Here is a 20000-nt window from a genome sequence, read left to right on the forward strand (position 1 = left end):
CTAAAGTCTAGCATCTTCATGTAGTAACCGGTAGGAACACTGTCTTGACTAGAGCAGTTGAATGACATTTGTCCTGGGAGCACTGTACCAATGTGGCGGCGCTATTGACGCATGCTCAAGGTCCGTATGCGATATCTAGTGTATATATCTGTGGCGGGTGATAATCGCACCAAAACGTATTAAAAGGTAAGTGTTTTATAACAGCGCAAACTTTTTTGCAACCGTAGTAGTGCTGTGAGTTATTTGTTTAACCCTTTAAGGTTACGTAGTGACTGGCTGGCTGACTGACAGGAGCGTGATGCACGAAGCCAGCAAACACGACATATAGCCGCTTCGCTTTACTTCAGGACGCATTAATACCGCTCTGTAGGTCTATTGGAGACATTCATAAATATTTCTAGCAAATCTAATAAATGTTGGAGACATACTCGTTACATAAACCCACCAAATCGCACTTCAGCTGCGTTTATTTGAGAGCGCACAAGAAGATCCGCGCTTGAGCAGTGTATATTTGAGGGGGCGTGCAAGTAGTTAAGTGCACGAGCAGAGGAAATTGGCGCGCAAGCAAAGAGGTTTGCATGCTCGTAGACTATTACATAAATGCGAACTCGACTTAATACAGTGCTCACAACTTTTGTCATTGAAATAACGCCACAAGTAGTTTGGTAGATCTGTGTAAAAAAGGCCTGCCGCCACAGCTGGACAAAAATCCTAGAGGAAACACTGGAAGAGCTTCGGGTGTATACTTACTTACTTTCACACAGACGGCAGTCATGCATTTGCTCTGGGTGGGGGAAATTAAATAATATATATTTCATATCGCAGTGATTAGCTAATCGCAATATTTCAAATTGCGATAGTAATTTGATTTCGATTAATCACACAGCCATAGTAAACACCATCCAAATAAGAAGATGAAAAAATGACAAAAACTCTCTACAAAACATAATATAAATTTTTTAAATTATAAAAAAATAAATTATGAATAATATTAATATACTTTAAATAAAACTAAAATAAAATTATATATATATATATATATATATATATATATATATATATATATATATATATATATATATATATATATATATATATATATATATATAATCTGACTAATTCAATATTAATGGAATTTAAAAATAAAAATAAACATGGGTATTACATTGAGTATTAAAGAGTAAAAGGTGGATTATTTACTATTAAACTGAACATACAAATTATTTTTAATGCAAAATAGCTTTGCTTGTCCTCCAATAGTAAACCCTAATATTCTGTAATAACCTTGTTGCATTTATTAATAATAAAGTAAGAAAATAAGAACATTTATGGCATTGAGAATCTAATTCAATAATTATAGTTAAGATAATGAGAGCGTAAATAACTTGTTACTCGTTCAATAGAAAACACAATTATTCCATGAATTGGTCAATATTTATAGAAATATTTACTTTTTGTGGATTATGTATTAAATATAATGACTCAAACTGAGAAACTAATCTGATAATAATTGAATTTACAAATAAAAATAAACATGGGTATTACATTAATGAGTATTAAATAGTAAAAAGTGGATTATTTACCATTAAATTGATCACAAAAATAATATAGAAAAACCCCAGAGCTAAATAAAACTTCATTTTTTCATTTTGGGGGTAAAACACAAGAAAAACAAGCTGAACACAGCATAACTGAGCTACTTTCCCCCATAGATCACCCAGTCAGCTTTAAGTGCTAGAACTGCGCTTTATAATCGACAATATGGAGTCATTACGGCTGGATTATTTCACCTCTTGTCTCTTTATCTTTGTCTTGCTTGGTTATTCATCTTTCTTGCTTTCCTCGGCTGTCGGAGTAACCTGAGATTGAATTGGGCTTGTGTGTGTGGACATCCAGGAACCGAATCTCCACGCCTTCCCCACTCGCTCTAATTTATATATATATATATATATATATATATATATATATATATATATATATATATATATATATATATATATATATATATATATATATATACAACTACAGCAGTCAATACCCCACAAAAAAAAACGAAAAAAGTCGAGTTGCATGATAAAGTAGTGGTAACTGCAATCAAATGACTGTGCATGCAAATCTGTGCAGAGTTCCAGACTACAGCTTGCATTTCTGCAACAAGAACTCATTTTAAAAGCACATGAAAGCCTGTAAAGTGAACACACACTTCACTTCAGAGCTGTGTGTCTCTCCCTCATGCCTCTGTGCTGAGTCTCTGAGCCCTCCATACTACTGACAGCCCGGCTTTTCCCTCTCACGCTACAGTATGTTGCCAGGCAACCACTGGCACAGAGAGCAGCCGACGCGCACCATTGGCCGCCTTCGATCGCGCATCATTAACCCAACAGCACCTCTGCTTACTTACAGCAGACACCAGAGGTTAACAGACTGTGAAAGTAACGTCAGGAATGACTACAAATCATCCTGAAATATGCTTGTGCTCTTCAGCCTAATAGCTTCTCCCTCTTGAGCATTATGGCTGTATTTGTACGCCATCAAAGCATGTCTCTGCAGGCTTGTGTGTGTGTCGCCTCATTGGCCAGAGATCTGAATGAGCTGTTTAACTGTTTCTGTAACTCTGACTGATTACACTAGATCTGATGTAAGCTTACACACTCTCCAGCTATTTAAACATGTTCTGAAACAACACAAAAACACTTTCATAAATTCAAGCTTTATCCACTGAACTTGAGTCATACCTATCTATCCATCCATCCATCCATCCATCCATCCATCCATCCATCCATCCATCCATCCATCCATCCATCTATCTATCTATCTATCTATCTATCTGTTCATCTGTCCATCTGTTCATCTGTCCATCTATTTGTCCATTCATCTATCTGTCCATCTGTCCGCCTATCCACCCATCCATCCATCCAATCTTTCCATCCTGAAATCCATTCATCCATCCATCCACCCGATTATCAATCAATCTATCTCTCCATCCATTCGTTCATCTGTCCATCTATTCGTCCATCTATTCGTCCATCTATTCGTCCATCTATCTATCTATCTATCTATCTATCTATCTATCTATCTATCTATCTATCTATCTATCTATCTATCTATCTATCTATCTATCTATCTATCTATCTATCTATCTATCTGTTCATCTGTCCATCCATCTATCTGTCCATCTGTCCACCCATCCATCCATCCATCCATCCATCTATATATCTATCTATCTCCGTCTGTCCGTCTGTCGATCCATGCACCCACCCACCCATTCATTCATCCGTCCGTCCATCAATCTCTCCATCCATATATCCATTCATCCATCTGTCCGTCCATCTGTTCATCACTCTATCTTTCCATCCGTCTATCCGTCTGTCTGTCTGTCTGTCTGTCTGTCTGTCTGTCTGTCTGTCTATTTATCTATCTATCTATCTATCTATCTATCTATCTATCTATCTATCTATCTATCTATCTATCTATCTATCTATCTATCTATCTATCTATCTACCTACCTACCTACCTACCTACCTATCTATCTATCTATCTATCCATTCGTTCATCTGTCCATCTGTTCATCTGTCCATCTATTTGTCCATTCATCTATCTGTCCATCTGTCCGCCTATCCACCCATCCATCCATCCAATCTTTCCATCCTGAAATCCATTCATCCATCCAACCGATCATCAATCCATCTATCTCTCCGTCCATATCCATTCGTTCACCTGTCCATCTATTCGTCCATCCATCCATCTATCTGTCCATCTGTCCACCCATCCATCTATATATCTATCTATCTCCGTCTGTCCGTCCGTCCATCCATCCACCCACCCACCCATTCATTCATCCGTCCGTCCGTTCATCAATCTCTCCATCCATATATCCATTCATTCATCTGTTCATCCATCTGTTCATCCATCCATCCATCTATCTTTCCATCCGTCTATCCATCTGTCTATCTATCTATCTATCTATCTATCTATCTATCTATCTATCTATCTATCCTTAAATCCATTCATCTATCCATCCGTTTATTAATCCATCTATCTCTCTGTCCATATATCCATTCGTTCATCTGTCCATCTGTCCATCTATTTATCCATCCATCTATCTGTCCATCTGTCTATCTTTGCCTAGCAAATTAACTAACTAAAGTTAGTCTTGTTAACATCGTCTTCCAGAAATGCTTGCGTTCTTCTTCCTCTTGATTATCATGGCTGTATTTGTACGGCATGAAACTCTGTCTCTGCAGGCTCATGTGTCGCCTCATTGGTCAGAGATCTGCATCTGGAGATCTGCGTTTAAGTGTTCGTTTCATGTATGCAGAGAGATGTCAGCTTTGTGAACGTGGGATGCGCTAGACGGAGCACAACAGGCGGATTAACTCTCACACTCTGCTGATAATATACACACAGACGGAGTCGGCACAGGCGTTTCCATTATTAGTCATACAGGTGTCAAGGAGAAACAGTATCTGTGATAATTCCTGCTCATTTCTTAACCGGGATGCATTTGCTAAATATGCAAGTTGCTGCATGTGAATATTCTGATGATTCTGACGTTCAGGCCATGCCAACACTAATACGTTTTTATTTGAAAACGCATATATTTGTCTCTCTGTTTCAGCCTTACTCCCATACTAATGATGCGTTCACACCAGACGCGAATGAAGCATCAAGCGCAAGTGATTTACACGTTAAGTCAATGCTAAGATGTGAATAGACATCCTGCGGCGCTATTCGCGCAAATGAAGGGTTGTTTCAAATTTCCCATTTATTGTATTTTAATAACGTTTACCCCTACACCAACCCTAAACACAACTGTAACGTAAAAACAGTTGTACCTAGTATTATTTGTTATTTATTAAATTACCCCATAACTTGTATTTTATTAAAGCAAATATTAATTACTGTTTTCCCGGCCAGATTTCTACGGCATGGGAATATATTTCCGAATAAAGCGCTGGAGCGGTCGGTAACTGGTTTAATTTTGGACGAGAGGGGGGGTCTAACAATATCGCTCCCGACTCCCGAGCAAGCGAGTACGCGTATGTATGTGTGTGAATGAGACAGCGTGTGCTGCATTTAGCTTATTTGTTGGTGTGTGTGTGTGTGTGTGTGTGCGTGAATCATAGACTGTAAAATATATGGACGTAGTATCCGTGACGTCACCCACAGGTTTCTGAAGAGCGCAAAAGAAGCCACAAGTAGGCGCGGCCAACCGTCGCCATTTTGGTCACGCGTCATCACACCCACGGCGGGATACCAAACAAGGGCAAAGAGGCGGAGAGTGAGCGGAGCTACAGACACCTGCTAGCATTTAGCTTGGACCTGGTTCAGACACACTTTACTTTGGGAGAAACGCTTAATACTTTATCACCTGTGACTCGTTTGTGTTCTGACCACTTGTGCTTGGTTGTACACTATATCAATAAAGTGTTTAGACTTTTAAAAACACTGCTGTAATACACAGAGCCACTAAACATTGTTCTTATGACGTTTTTCAACAGGAGGAAAACGCAAATTACTTCCAAACTCTTCAGATATAGTCTGTGTTAGTTAATGTAAGACTATTGATGAAATCCAGCATAACACTGTATGACAACGCTTCAGATGACTGTTCTAGAGCCTACAGCTGATCAATTCGTCAGATTCTGGGGAGCATTACAGCTCTAAATATGAATATAAACGATAAATGATCTTAAATAAAACAAATACATTTATAGAGATGGTATATAAGTATATAACTTTACTCACATGGGAAACGGATGCCACGTAAATGGTTTGTGAGCACAATTTAGTTCACTCATTATGCCATGCCATCTAATAATTGTGGGAAACAAGTCCAAAAGACAGTTGACTGTGTAAAGCCACATAAAACAACACAGAAATACAATAAATAAGCCGAGTTCAGTGGCTAATCTACAGGATTCAGCTGAGGTGATGTGACGGCGACCAACAAGACCTAGCTGTCACTCAAGTGGCCATGCCCTTAATTATGCAAACTTAACATAACTTAATATAAAGGAAACGGGTGAGTTATAAAAAAATTCACCCCCTCACAGTTGTCATGAAGGGTAATATTAGCTGTATTAACCAAAATCTTTTTTTGTACCAGGCTGTAAACACCTTTTTTCTGCTGTAAAGTTGGCCATTCTAACAGTGGGCTCAATTGAAATTTGCTCTGTTTTCTCTGGCCAGGAGCGGCCACGACTAGCGGAATTTCGGATGAATTGCAGTTTTAGTTACTTCCGTACTGGTTTCCTGAGGGAGAGCGGGAGGTTGCCGCTTGGTGTGAATGCCTATGTGTGTGTGTCACTTGCTTGGTGCTTATGTGTGTGTGTGTGTTTATACAGACAGCTTGCTATAGGCTGTCCGGACTCTGGATAGCTGGGTGGTTTTTAGTTTTGTTCTCCCCCCGCTCGTTAACAGGAACGGGCGCGGCGGGTAGAAAACAAGGCGGGTCGGGCAGCGGGACAACAAATGCTGAATATAAGCGAGGGCGGTCAGGTTCAGGCTAAAACCTGGCGGGAGCGGGATTCAAAATTTGTCCCGCAAAGATTTCTAATGTGAACCAATCAGGAGCTTGTTCTAATATGGGCATGTTGATGACGTAGCGCCTTCTGTTGGTGTCCTGAAGGCAAATCCTTCTGCCAACACGGGAAAACAGGGCTCGGCTGTGAAACACTGCTGAAAGCCTCCATCATCCAGGTATAGTTTGAGGAATTAGTAAACTCACAGAGCTGGAGCACCCCTAAAAGTATCTAGTGAATCTACTTTGTTTTTCAGTCTTCCTAAATCATATAAAGCACAGCTAATCTCTTGATAAAAATCATGTCAGCCATTTAGCAACAAAACTAGAGACAGAAGTCCTGCCCATGATATTAATCCATGTCTATTGTGAAGTGAATTTCCCGCACAAACAAAGTGAATTTCTAGCGTGAATAGAACAAATTTAAACATGCATCCACAGTGCATCCGGAAAGTATTCAAAGCGCTTCACTTTTTCTTAGGGCTGCTCGATTTTGGGAAAAATCATAATCACGATTATTTTGGTCATAATTGTAATCACGATTATTCAAAACGATTATCAGTTAAAGTCAAAATTATTAGCGCTCCTGAGAATTGTTTTTAAAATAAATATTTCCCAAATCATGTTTAACAGAGCAAGGAATGTTCACAGTATTTCCTATAATATTTTTTTCTTCTGGAGAAAGGCTCATTTGTTTTTTTTTTGTTTTTTTTCGGCTAGAATAAAAGCAGTTTTAAATATTTTGAAACCCATTTTAACGTCAATATTATTATCCCCCTTAAGCAATAAATATTTTTGATTGTATGCTGAAGAATCTACTGTTATACAATGACTTGCCTAATTACCCTAATTACGTCTTTGAATCGCACTTTGAATCGGAATGCTTGGATTTTGAAAATAGTCTAATATTATGTGCTGTCATCATAGCAAAGATGAAAGAAATCAGTTATTAGAAATGAGTTATTAAATCTATTATGTTCAGAATTAAGTTGAAAAAAAATCTTCTTTCCATTAAACAGAAATTGGAGAGGAAAAGGGTTGCTAATATTCAGGAGGGCTAATAATTCAGACTTTAACTGCATATATACAGTTATTTTCCACCATGCAAAGGATAGAGAAATAAATACAATAGAATAAAAATATGAAACAAACTGTGCATTAAGCATCTTCACTGGAAGAAAAACACTTTAGCTACAAAATTCCTTCAGTCAAAAGCAGCGAGGGATTTTCTCCTTTTGTTGTTTGATTAATAATTGTAAATTGGTAATAATTAATTGTTTGAACATCGCGCGCTTTCACTTTTATGGTTTCTCTTTCACGTCTTTTGATTTTCAACTCGTATGTTTATTACACAAATGAGGGTTAATATAAATAATCACTAAACACCACGTTTTGACACCTATTTGACCATTAAAGCGCTCACATTAAGATGACTTTAGATGTGTGCGCTGACTGCGCTCTGCTCGTCTCAGTGTGCGAATGAAACCGCATGATTCAGTGTGTGCGCGCCGCACACACACACATAAGCATGCAGTCTTTCATGCTGCTAAGTTAATAATAGTTTATCTCGATTAATGGTTTTTCATAATCGTTAGAAGCTAAAATCGAAATCGGATTTTTGATTAATTGCACAGCCCTACTTTTTCCACATTTTTTATGTTACAGTCTTATTCCAAAATGGATTAAATTCATTAATTTCCTCAAAATTCTACACACAATACCCCATAATGACAATGCGAAAAAAGTTTTTTTTTTTTAATTGTTGCAAATTTATTAAAAAAATGTAAAAAGCTGAAAAATCATATGTACATCAGTATTAAAGTAAGATTTAAATTGAGCTCAGGTACATTCTGTTTCCACTGATCATTCTTGAGATGTTTCAGCAGCTTAATTGGAGTTCACCTGTGGTAAATTCAGTTGATTGGACATGATTTAAAAGGCGTACACTTGTCTATATAAGGTCCGAAGGTTGATGTGCATGTCAAAGCACAAACCAAGCATGAAGACAAAGGAATTGTCTGTATACTGGGAGCACTGTACAAATGTGGCGATGGTATTGATGCATGCTCAGGGTCCGTATGCAATATCCAGTGTATATATCTATGTGTTAACCTAAGGTTAACTTCCATATGCAACAGTATATTAATATTCTTAACCATGCCCCTCTTACAGTTAGTTTGCTATAAGGGAATGTTGTGCAAACAAAAACCCCGTACTCAATATTCTGTTTCAGTTGAAAGTAAATCAATATACTGAACTAAAAGTCTCACCAACTTCCAACTCGCACTAAATTTAATTTATTTGTTTTTTGTGTTATATATTTTTTGTCATTAAATCAAGTTAAAGTGATTGCTTTAACGATTTGGATAAATGTTGGCAATTAAATATTATTAAAGTGACTAATCATCGAGTGCCTACACTTTAAAAAAATGCAGAGTTTCACAAATTTCCTTCATGTTGTCCCAACACAAATCGGTTAACTTCAGAAATTTGAGTGGATTGAACATAAAAAAATTAAGTTGTCCCAAAAAACCCTCAAGAATTGTGTTGTTCCAGCTCATTTTAGTTAAGTTGTTTGAACAAGCAGCTAAATATTTTTTTGGAGTGTAATGTAATTTGTTTTCCACCAGAAATGGCATAAAGCATCCAGTCAGATCGAAACATCACACTTTACTCACTTCACAAGCATCATATACCTGTAGCTGTCTTTTACAATGAAACTGCAGCACGTCAAGTTAAACTATGACTAAAATAAGATGTTTCCTCTCCCCAGTGTCCATCCTTTAGATCAGCAGAATGAAAGACAGAAACAGAACGGTGCGGTTGTTGGGTGACAAATCTGCTCTGTTCTCTGGCTTGATGCTAATGCGGTCTGAAAGGATTCATGTCTGTCTGCTGTGCCCACGCTCACATCTCCTCATCTCAGCTTCCTCCCTTCATTCTCTTTCTCTTTCTTTCTGTTTAAACGTGCATTAGTCACCTGTTTTCTGATCATGTCACAAGCGTTTATCATCCTTGTTTGTGCCGTGCGGCTCAAGGAGAAACTTGACACTCATAATTTATCACGACTGGACAATAACAGCACCAAACAGGAGGATCTGGATCTGTTGTGTGTGTGTGTGTGTGTGTGTGTGACACAATAGACCTGTTCTCACATCTCCCACCAGCATTTAATATGAACCAGCAGGATAAATTTGCCTCATGAGAGAGAGTACAGAGAGTAAATATGTTTGTATGAATCATGCAATATGTCCTTTAAACACATAAGTGTATGAATCAGCCCAGGCTTATTGGAAATACATGCCTCACATTTTTGTGAAATAAAAAATATGTTGCTTTGGGAATGTTTTGTTGCACATTTCGGTCATTTCGGTCAAGAACGGTCATGTTCTTCACTTTAAGTCTCATCTAAAAAAATCACCTTCTGTCTCTTGCCTTTGATTGTAATTAATTAATTTGAATCCGTTTATATTTTGCTTAATTTTTATATTTAGGTATAGATTTTGTATGCTGGTCGTTTTGTAAAGCACTTTGGTCAACATCTGTTGTTTTTAAATGTGCTCTTCAAATAAAGCAAACAAACAAACAAACATTTCAGATGACAAATCCACTGTAAGGTGCTACGTAATTTTTGGGAAAAAATACGTTATTTAGGATACATTTTGTTATGTTTCCGACAAACGCTCTTCTTGTACAGGTCCATGAGAAGACCTAAACCCTTCCCTAAAACCAACCAATATTTTAAAAGCAAACATATACACTTACCGGCCACTTTAAAAGGCACCCTTTCCAACAGCTTGCTAATGCAAATTTCTAATCAGCCAATCACATGGCAGCAACTCAATGCATTTAGGCATGTAGACACGGTCAAGACGGTCTGCTGCAGTTCAAAGCGAAAATCAGAATGGGGAAGAAAGGGGATTTAAGGGGCTCTGAACGTGGCATGGTTATTGGTGCCAGACAGGCGGGTCTGAGTATTTCAGAAAACTTCTGATCTACAGGGAGTTTCATGCACAACCATCTCTAGGGATCACTAAGAATGGTCTGATAAAGAGAAAATATCGAGTGAGCGGCTGTTCTGTGGGCGCAAACGCCTTGTTGATGCCAGAGGAGAATCAGGAGAATTTGTCCCACACAAGACCTCATTTGTCCTATTTTCACTGCTATGTCATCGTAGATTGTGAAAATAACCCATCGACTTCCATGTGCCTAATCATCTAATCAATTTTGACCAATGCAAACTAATGTCCAACATCCAGCTGTTCAAGAAGACATACAATCTGAGGTTGTCATCATTTCACTACTGACCTACTGTATGGTTTTTAAATTATGAAAATATTTTACAAACAACTTTTATTCCAAATCTTTGACCTTATTCTTGATGTAAAAATGACCAATAAAAAGATGCTAAGTACCAAAAGTGGCCCTTATTAAAATGAATTTAAACACTAATTTGGTATGAATTTACAAATGTACCTTTTGATAAGAGAGGCTAGACAAATTGTGAAGCTCTACATTATTATTATTAATATTATTATTGGTAACACTTTTTTTTTATGGTCCATTTGAGTATTGGTGGTCTGTCTGCTTAATATGTGCCGATCCTGCTCCTTCAACAGACATTTAACTGACTATAAGAAACTTTGCAAGTACATGCAAACTAACTGTGTGTTCACAACGAAGGTGGTGAGAGCGTCAAAGATCGCTGGCCGCCATTGCGATAATGCTGTTTGTCTTCATCTCTGACGGCGAGAGCGTCAAAATTCCCTACATTGATCTCATATTTAAAGGGGCCGTTGCAGCACATCATATTAGTTACAAAACATGCTTTCTAGGATGGAAATGTTGCACACTTTTTATCCAATTCAATTAACAATGGGTGATCAATTTGCATGTGGTAAGGCTTTGCTCCACTTAATTATTCAATGTGTCCATATGACTAAAATATTCTGAAGTAGCAGTACTGTTTTGTATTGTCGCATGAGATTCCCACTTTTTTTTTTTAAAGAAAAAATATATTTAACATTTAAGCACATTAGTAACTCGCCAATAACTTTTTTAATGTATGTTCCTGTAAGAAAACATTGTAAATAATTGGAAATCCACCGCAATAATCAAACCTTGGGAACAACTGTGGTCGGAACCAAAGTTCACAGGGCGGTGTTCTCTGGAATCCTCTCAAGCGGTGGACTTCTACATTGATTCTACATGATTGCTTGCCGCCAAACCGCGTCATAGCTCATTACCATAACGTTGACTTGATTTCAACTCTCCTCGATGCCCACACCGGCGAAGATTCGCCGCGCTGCTTTTCGCCGCCGACTCCTATTGAAAATGAATGACTTCCAGCTACTTTGACGCTCTCACCGCTTTCAGTGTAAACGTAATTACACTAACCCTAACCTGATAGTTTGAGAATGAGTTGGCATGTAGATGCAGTGTAACTTAAATTTAACAAATGGACCATCAAAATAAAGTCTGACTTTATTATAATAAAAAAATTATTATTCAAATAGCCAAATTCTTGAAAGGTTTTAAATTTAAAAACAGCCTATTGTCATTTATTAGGCAAATATCAAACTGGCCAATCATTTTATTTCTAATCATGTAATATGATGTAATAATTTTTTATTTTAAAAATACATATTTATTCATATTTCTTTATTCTAAATCAAGAAATTGAAATATTTTGGTCCATTAAAAAGTGTGGTTATGATCACCACTCAACAAGCTAATGCAGCTAAAAATAGTGCTTAAAATGTCACTAAAATGCAGTATTTAAAACTATAAATAAATATAAAATGAGGCAATTAACTGCAAAAACGCTACAGGCCTGGGAATGGCCAGACTGGTTTGAGCTAATAAACCAAAATATGACCTTTTTAATGCATATTATGGGCTCATTAACATAAGTCTTACATCCGAATGAACCATTTGTGAATAAATATGTGCTGTTTTGGTCATAAAAAAAACTGCATTAAAAAAAGACATCAAGTCACAATTTCTAAATGCTTATACAAGCCAGGATTCAAACTCCGGTCACTCGTAGCACAGTTGCATAGTGCCCAAGCACGGTCCTCTCAGATATGTGTTTGTATCTCCGACCCTGTCAACCAAACACAGATTCTCCAGGTCTCGGAATGCTTGTGTAGTTACCAATCCTTTGAGTCACTTAAGTCCTGTGACCTGGGTGTTTTGAAACGTTTTAGAGCAGCGTTTCCAAACATTTGTGGTACCATCCCTGCAAATTTGTCAGAAAAGTATAAATCTCTGTTTACCATTGTGTTACCGTTAATTTTTATGACATTATTTTGGCTAATTCAAAATTGTGACTGTCATTTCAGCGATGGAATTCCACGAAAATCTACACGATATGGCAGTCAAGGAGGGACTGAAGGGAAGAAAACTGCACAAATCTGTTGAGAGCTTCACCTGGAACATCACTATTCTGAAGGTGAGCTTAAACAGGCTCTAAACACCTGCCAACAAAAATCACTCCACCATTTGAGAGGATGATTTGCATACATTTAGCATAAAAAAGACTTTAACATTCACATTTTCACAATAATAATGTTTTAAAAAGTTTTTTTTTTTTTTGGACCAATGTGACAGATTAGAGGACATTACCTGTTCAATATGAGCTTGCACAACCTCTTGCGGAATAAAAAGCAAATAGGCTGTAATAGAATTCAGTACAGCTGCATTAACTACATTTGCATTTGATGAAAGAAATTCCTCAGTGCTTACAGAAGACAGACAAAGAAAAGTGTTAAAGGTTGAGCGACGTTTGAGTTTTAGACATTTGGTTCAGCATAATGAAGTCTTTTTGAAATAAGATGGATATGAAGTGCATTTCTGCTGCCCAGTTTTTCTGGCAAAGTTGGTTCCAGCAGTGTTATTTCAATTCTTTTTTCTTCATATGCAAGACTTGTTTCAATCATTCAAGTCATGAATCAAACAAGACAGATATGAGGAGAACTACAATCCCATAAAGCACAAGCAAATGAACAATAAACATAATTATAAGTCTATAGTTTGTACAGACCCCAAGTGCCAGTTCATTTTAACCAACTGTATGTCTACATATTGTCATTTATGGTCACACTTTACAATAAGGTTCATTAGGTAATGTTAATTAATGCATTTACTAACATGAACAAACAATGAACAATACATTTACTACTGTATTTGTTCATGTTAGTTAACGTTAGTTAATGAAAATACAGTAGTTCATTGTTAGTTCATGTTAACTCATGGTGCATTAACTAATGTTAACAAGCATGGACTTGGATGTTAATAATGCATTAGTAAATGTTTAATTATGATTAATAAATGCTGTACATGTGTTGTTCATGATTAGTTCATGTTAGTAAATGTATTAACTAATGAACCTTATTGTAAAAATTTTTATCAAATGTTTGAGAAATAAGCCCCTTTCACACAGTGATACCGGTAAATATGTGGAAAATTTTTCGGAATGACTTTACCGGTAAATTCAAAAAAGCGCTGTTCAAACAGGCGAGGACGTAAGAGCATTCACACATCCATTCCAAAATACCGGTAAATTCTGACATCATTAACCAGAGATGACCTCTAAACGGCTGCGCTTGTATTTGTAAACATTTGACTACATTACAAACTCTGTGAATGGATGAGTATTATGAACAACTTCGATGAAAACATGGAGAAACACTTTTGCATGTCGAGATGTACATGATATGTGTGTGTGTTGGTGTCACAGGCTGTTTTAGAGGCACATGCAAAGCTTGAAGGTAAACAAACAACGGCTTATCATAAGCATCTTATCAGTAATTATTTACACAGTTGGCATTAAGATGAACATATAAACTTTATCTGACTAACATCTAGCAGCTAAATGTGTCTGGGAAAATATTCAAAGGCTTTTATTTTCATAAACCGCTCTGACGTGTATGAGCCTGACTGTTTTGACTGGCTTAAACAGACGTCTCATGTCAACAAGTTCTAGACGTGCATGAGCTCTTTCAGGCAATCTTCCTTCTGCGTTCAACCAGCGCAGCATTCCGGCAAATTACCTGTAATGTTACAACTTCTCTTTCCGGAAAATAGCCAGATCAAATTTACCGGTATTTTCAAAAAGGGCCTGTTCACACCTTTCTACAAAATTGCTGGTAATCTTCCGGAAGGTCTGTATGTGTGAAAGGGGCTTTAAGAACACTCATATTATACTATACTTTTTTAGCATGCAATTTTGAGATAATGGGCCCTATCATACACTCTGCGCAATGAGGCGTTTGGCGAGATTTGTTGCCATTTTCAGACCAGCGCAGCTCTAATCTAGTTTATGACAATTTGCATTTGTATAATGCTATCATTATTAGCAGTATTATTTATTATAAGCATATTTATATTTGTTTTATTAAAAACAAGTTTAGATTTGTTCATCTGTCAGGTTTTGGAGATGTATGTGTCACCATATGGGGCATAAGAACAGGCCACTTCGTTATTATTGTTTATTTATTAATTTGCTGGAAATTAGAACTGAATTTAGATATAGTTTTGAAAGAAATCTTTGTGCTTAACAAACTAAATTAAATATATAGGCTAATAGATGTCTTCAGTGGAGTGCGTCCAACACCGTTTCCTTATCCACGAAAAAAAGGAGTTAAGTAAAGAGCAAAAGCAAAGAGAAAGTAAAGGCAGAATGGAGGAGGCTCGTTCTTTATGCTTGTGCTGCAGATGGTCTCTGGTTTCACTGTTTTTTTTGTAAATTGCAAATGTTCCACGGTGTGACGCAACTGACTCAAAGGGAATGGGAGATGAGACTCATGAAACACACCCGTAACTCATTAAGGGCTCTATTTTAACAATCTAGGTGCAAAGTCTAAAGCGCACGGCACAAGAGCATTAAGGTCATATCCAAATCCACTTTTGCTATTTTAAGGACAGAAAAATATGCCTCCTCCAATCAGCCTTTGCTTAAACTTTCTCTTAAGCTTTTTGGATAAGGAAACGGTGTATACGCACTCCACTAAAGACATCCATCAGCCTACATATTTAATTTTGTTTGTTAAGCGCAAAGATTTGTTTCAAAACTATTTCTAAATTCAGTTATAATTTCCAGCAAATGAATAAATAAACAGTAATAACAAAGCGTGCTCAATAAAAGTGAGTTATTTCCAAACACACGTACCAATGCCCCATATGGTCCAAAACCTGACAGGTGGACAAATCTAAGCTTGTTTTTAATAAAATAAACAAAAATATGCATATAATAAATAATACAGCGGGAGGACGTGGTTTTAATATTTATGTAGAAAACAATAATTTTTGTAACACTTTAATCCTTTTTATTCTTTTTCATTTGTAAAGATATTTGTGTATTGCTGTACATCTGGTGTATTTTAAGCAATGTGTAAGCGAGGTGCACAACTGATGTGCTCTGCGCTGGACTTTAGACCTGGTTTCAGCTGGTCTATTGCAGACTATTTTATTTCCTCCAAATAGCAATGCACCAACAATGCACCTTAATACACCTCTTTTCTAGACCGGAACACCCACGAGTCCACAAAGTGACGCAAATGGATTTGCTATTTAAACAATGTGGCAGAAAACGGTAAAATTAAGTTTGCACTGGTCTGAAAATAGCAACACATCAGGGCAAACACGACTTTATTGCGAAGAGTGTATGAAAGAGCCCTAAGAGAATAAGCATACCCATGTTAGACCATGCGCCATGGCGCAGAGCGTATTTTCCATCTTAAAATAGCAAAAGTGGATTCGGACACACCCTTAATACTTTTGCACCATGTGCTTTAGACTTTGAGTCTAGATCGTTAAAACTGAGCCCAATATCGTACATTGAATTCAGCATAGATACATATTGAATCATGATATACAGTGGTCCCTCCTTAATTGTGGGAGTTATGTTCTAAAAATAACCCCAAACCTTATAACATCACCAAAAGCAGCAAGCAAGTCTCCTTTCAGTTGCTCCACCAGTTTACAGAGATTGTCAGCCTGATTCAGTGCATTATCAACCACCGTGGGTTCAGGAACTGAACAATAATCATGTTCCAGATGCCGGGCATCCAATGGCACAGGATCCTCATCCATCTTAGTGTATATCTCCCTTCTTCTCTTTGCTCAGACGAGCCTGGGTTTTGCCGCTGTTAGACTTCACTGAAGAACGCACTAAACAGAAGTAAAGAGAGGAGCTTAGATTCTACTAGAAATAAAGTTCGTGCAAACAGCTGGTCCCGCTCTGATTGTAAGCCAAAGGGTGATCGGTTGGAGCGAGAACGAACAATTATTGGTCAGCACCACATGGCCGGTATCTGATTGGTTTAAGTGGGAGGTGGGTGGAGCCCATTTGTAGATTAGTGTTCGTCTTGACGATAGAAATGTTTCAAAATACACAAATGCACAGAGCTACTCACAGCGATCTACAAATGCACAGACAGCTATCCATAAACGCACACTAATCTACAAATGCACAGACAGCTATCCATAAACGCACACTAATCTACAAATGCACAGACAGCTATCCATAAACGCACACTAATCTACAAATGCACAGGACGCAATTTACACATTAATGTGTGAATTGCATTTGTGAACATTTGTGAACATACAATTTGTGTTTGTGAAACTCTTAAGGTTTATTTGTGGATCTCATTGTATTTATTTTGTGAATATACTTGGTATTTGTCAAAAACACTTATTTGTGGATTGTAATTGATTCATTTGGAATTATGCAACATTTTCTATCTCCATACCTCCAAACGCAGAATGTTTTACTGACATTGTGGCGTTTGTTGGGTATAAAACCAGCAAACACACAGTACAACTAGCAATCAAAGATGTCAATTTGGCAAGCTGAGCACATTCTGCACTGTACAAGAGACACGGCACGGAGGAGATTGATTGACAATGGTCTAATAGCCAATCAGCACGCAGAACACAATGCGTTGTTAAACAAAAAAAAACACAAAAAAAACATGTCAATTTGCACTAATAAAAAAATCTGCAAAATTGTGAGGCAGCAAAAGATGAACTGGAATTGTGAACTACTACTTAGTATGCAAATACATGCATTAATGAACACCTATCACAGATTGTGAAAATGCAAATATTCATTCATCATCTTAATTTAACACCATTGGAAATGAGAGCTGATTTAAACAGGAAACACTCCAGCTGGACAGAATCAATGACATCATCAAAGCATTAATGACGATTAAAGTGGCGATTTGGTTTGTCTAAAGAGCATCAGTGATAATTAAATGGTAGATGTGTGTGTGTGTGTGTGTGTGTGTGTGTGTGTGTGTGTGTGTGTGTGTGTGTGTGTGTGTGTATGTGTGTGATTAACACAAGCCTGTTATTCTAAACAAAGCCATTGTGTTGGAAATGACTGCTGTCCATTGGTTTCCTCTTGTCTCCTGCAGAGCACAGATGACTGTATGCTTGCTGTTGTATAGATATATTTACTTGAATTCATCTTAACTGTGTCTTGTGTGTCCACTTCTGATCAGATTTACTTAATTTAGTTTCTATTAATATTTTGTTAGTTTATTTATTTAGGTTGTAGCTATTATAATTTTCCTTGATTGTTTTTCGATAGCCTTTGTATTTAGAAATTTAATACATGAAATGATACATGGCACATGATTAATATTTAATACACGATTTTATTTATTTTTGTTTAATGTTTATGGTCCTTTTTGTATTGTAATTTTGATTAGTTTCTCTTTTAGTTTGTGTCTATTATGATTTTCATTGTTTTTTTTTTTTTTTAACAGCTGTTGTTTTAGAAATTGAATACATGAAATGGTTATGATTAGTATTTATTTTGTTTAATTTTTATAGTCTTTTTGGTTTAGTAATGTTGAATGTTTTGTTGTTTTAGACTTTCGCATCTTAATTTCGCACATTTTGTGGTGCCTTTGTAATTTTCAACAGTCTTTATTTTTCTGCAATCTCCATTTCTGTTTTAGTAATTTCTGTACTTAATAAACTTAGTAAAAATAAAAGTTACTTAATAAAAACTTAATAAAAAATATTTTAAGTATTTTAAAGTGAAAGTATTTTGTACTCTTCTAATATTTGTATAATGTGCAAGTAATTGTAATTATGTTAGATTAATTTAATTTTCTTTTTATTTTAGTTTTTTTTTATTTTATGTAAAATATTAGAAGTTTTAAAAGATTTTATTTAACATTTCCTAAATATTTTATTTTCATGTATTTTTGTTTAGCCTTCTTTTAACATTTTCTTATTTGTATTTTTTATTTGTTTAATTAAGTGCAATGTATATATAGTTCTAAAAAGATGAGAAAAGGTGAATAAACCTGTTGCTTTAACATTAAGTAAATTTACATGTGCATTAGGGCTTCATGATATTAAATTAAAAGATTTTTTCTATGATAAAAATTTATTTTTCTATGATATCAGAGTTTATAAAGGTTTCATCAAGTCAATTTTAAGACTTTAAAAGACCTTTATAAATACCATTCTGAATAAAGATTTCAGCCCTAAACAAGGCTTAACACTAAGAACTTTTTCTGATGGCCCAGTTTATACATTAAAAAAACATTAAAAACAGTTGTTATTGTAAAGAAGATAATTAAACCATATTGGTAAGTAATTGGTAGTTAATAAATCAACTTTTGTTGAGATGGAATGTAAGTGATTGGATGGGTGTTAGCTCGATTGGGTAGCTTTACATTGACATTTTTTAAATTTTAGACATGTTCAGACTTTAAGACCCTGCGGATATCAATCTCAAACATTAAGAAATACAGTAGAGCAACAATACTGTAAAATAATTCCATTTCTGCAAAAAATACTTTAATTTATCATGTCTGAGAACAGAAAATACAGTCTTAAGGAAACCTACAGGACCAAGGTTCTCAACAGGTGACCCGTGGGCCACATCCGGCCCGCTGCTCTTTAAAATGTGGCCCGCAGCAATGCAGACTAATCAGCTCTCATGTTGTAGTGCTGCATAATGTAAACACTAGAGCTGTAAACGGTACATGTATTCATCCCAAACTGCCAAGGTGCCATGGTTACGATTAGGTTCATGAGCCCTCACGACAAATACAGAATTCATTCACAAAGAACATGTTTTCTGTCGGAAAACACAACACAGAATCGCTCACCAGTGGTTCTGCTACTTTTCTCAGTGACATGACAGCTTGCTACACTTTTAAACAGAAGCGCACAACACTAGACCTGCCTCAGAGTTCTTCTGATTGGTCCACTTCTCTAAAACTGACAGTATGTGTGACGAATGAGTGCTGCTGTGGGTGAAAGTTGAAATCGTTTTATTTTCACAAGGCTACTAATCATGCAGTGCTGCAAAAGACTCGAGTGTATAATGGTCACTGCATCCGTAAACAATGGAATATAAGATATTGTCACATCATGTGAGGTTGCAAGTCAGTCTATGAGTGTTCTACTCACACACACACACACACAAATACATAATAATGAA

General features: G+C 36.5%; 2 protein-coding genes across 8 annotated transcripts in view; one reads left to right on the forward strand and one right to left on the reverse strand.

Annotated features, from left to right (window-relative positions):
* The window catches only part of rftn1b (raftlin, lipid raft linker 1b), a 400288-nt gene that overhangs the window by 354755 nt on the left and 25533 nt on the right, over positions 1–20000 (reverse strand). The gene's annotated exons all lie outside the window — the stretch shown is intronic.
* plcl2 (phospholipase C like 2) overlaps positions 1–20000 on the forward strand; it is a 130165-nt gene that overhangs the window by 105312 nt on the left and 4853 nt on the right. For 2 of the 3 annotated variants that reach the window (XM_087287995.1, XM_087287994.1), the window contains exon 5: positions 12868–12977. In XM_087287995.1, coding sequence (XP_087144121.1) covers positions 12868–12977 — 110 coding nt within the window. Of the gene's footprint in view, positions 1–12867; positions 16965–17045; positions 17478–20000 lie in introns of those variants that run through there. The other variant, XM_087287996.1, reaches the window with a different exon arrangement.

Source organism: Danio rerio, chromosome 16 (genome assembly GCF_052040795.2).
Source record: "Danio rerio strain M-AB ecotype USA chromosome 16, GRCz13ab, whole genome shotgun sequence".
Taxonomy (NCBI): Eukaryota; Metazoa; Chordata; class Actinopteri; order Cypriniformes; family Danionidae; genus Danio; species Danio rerio.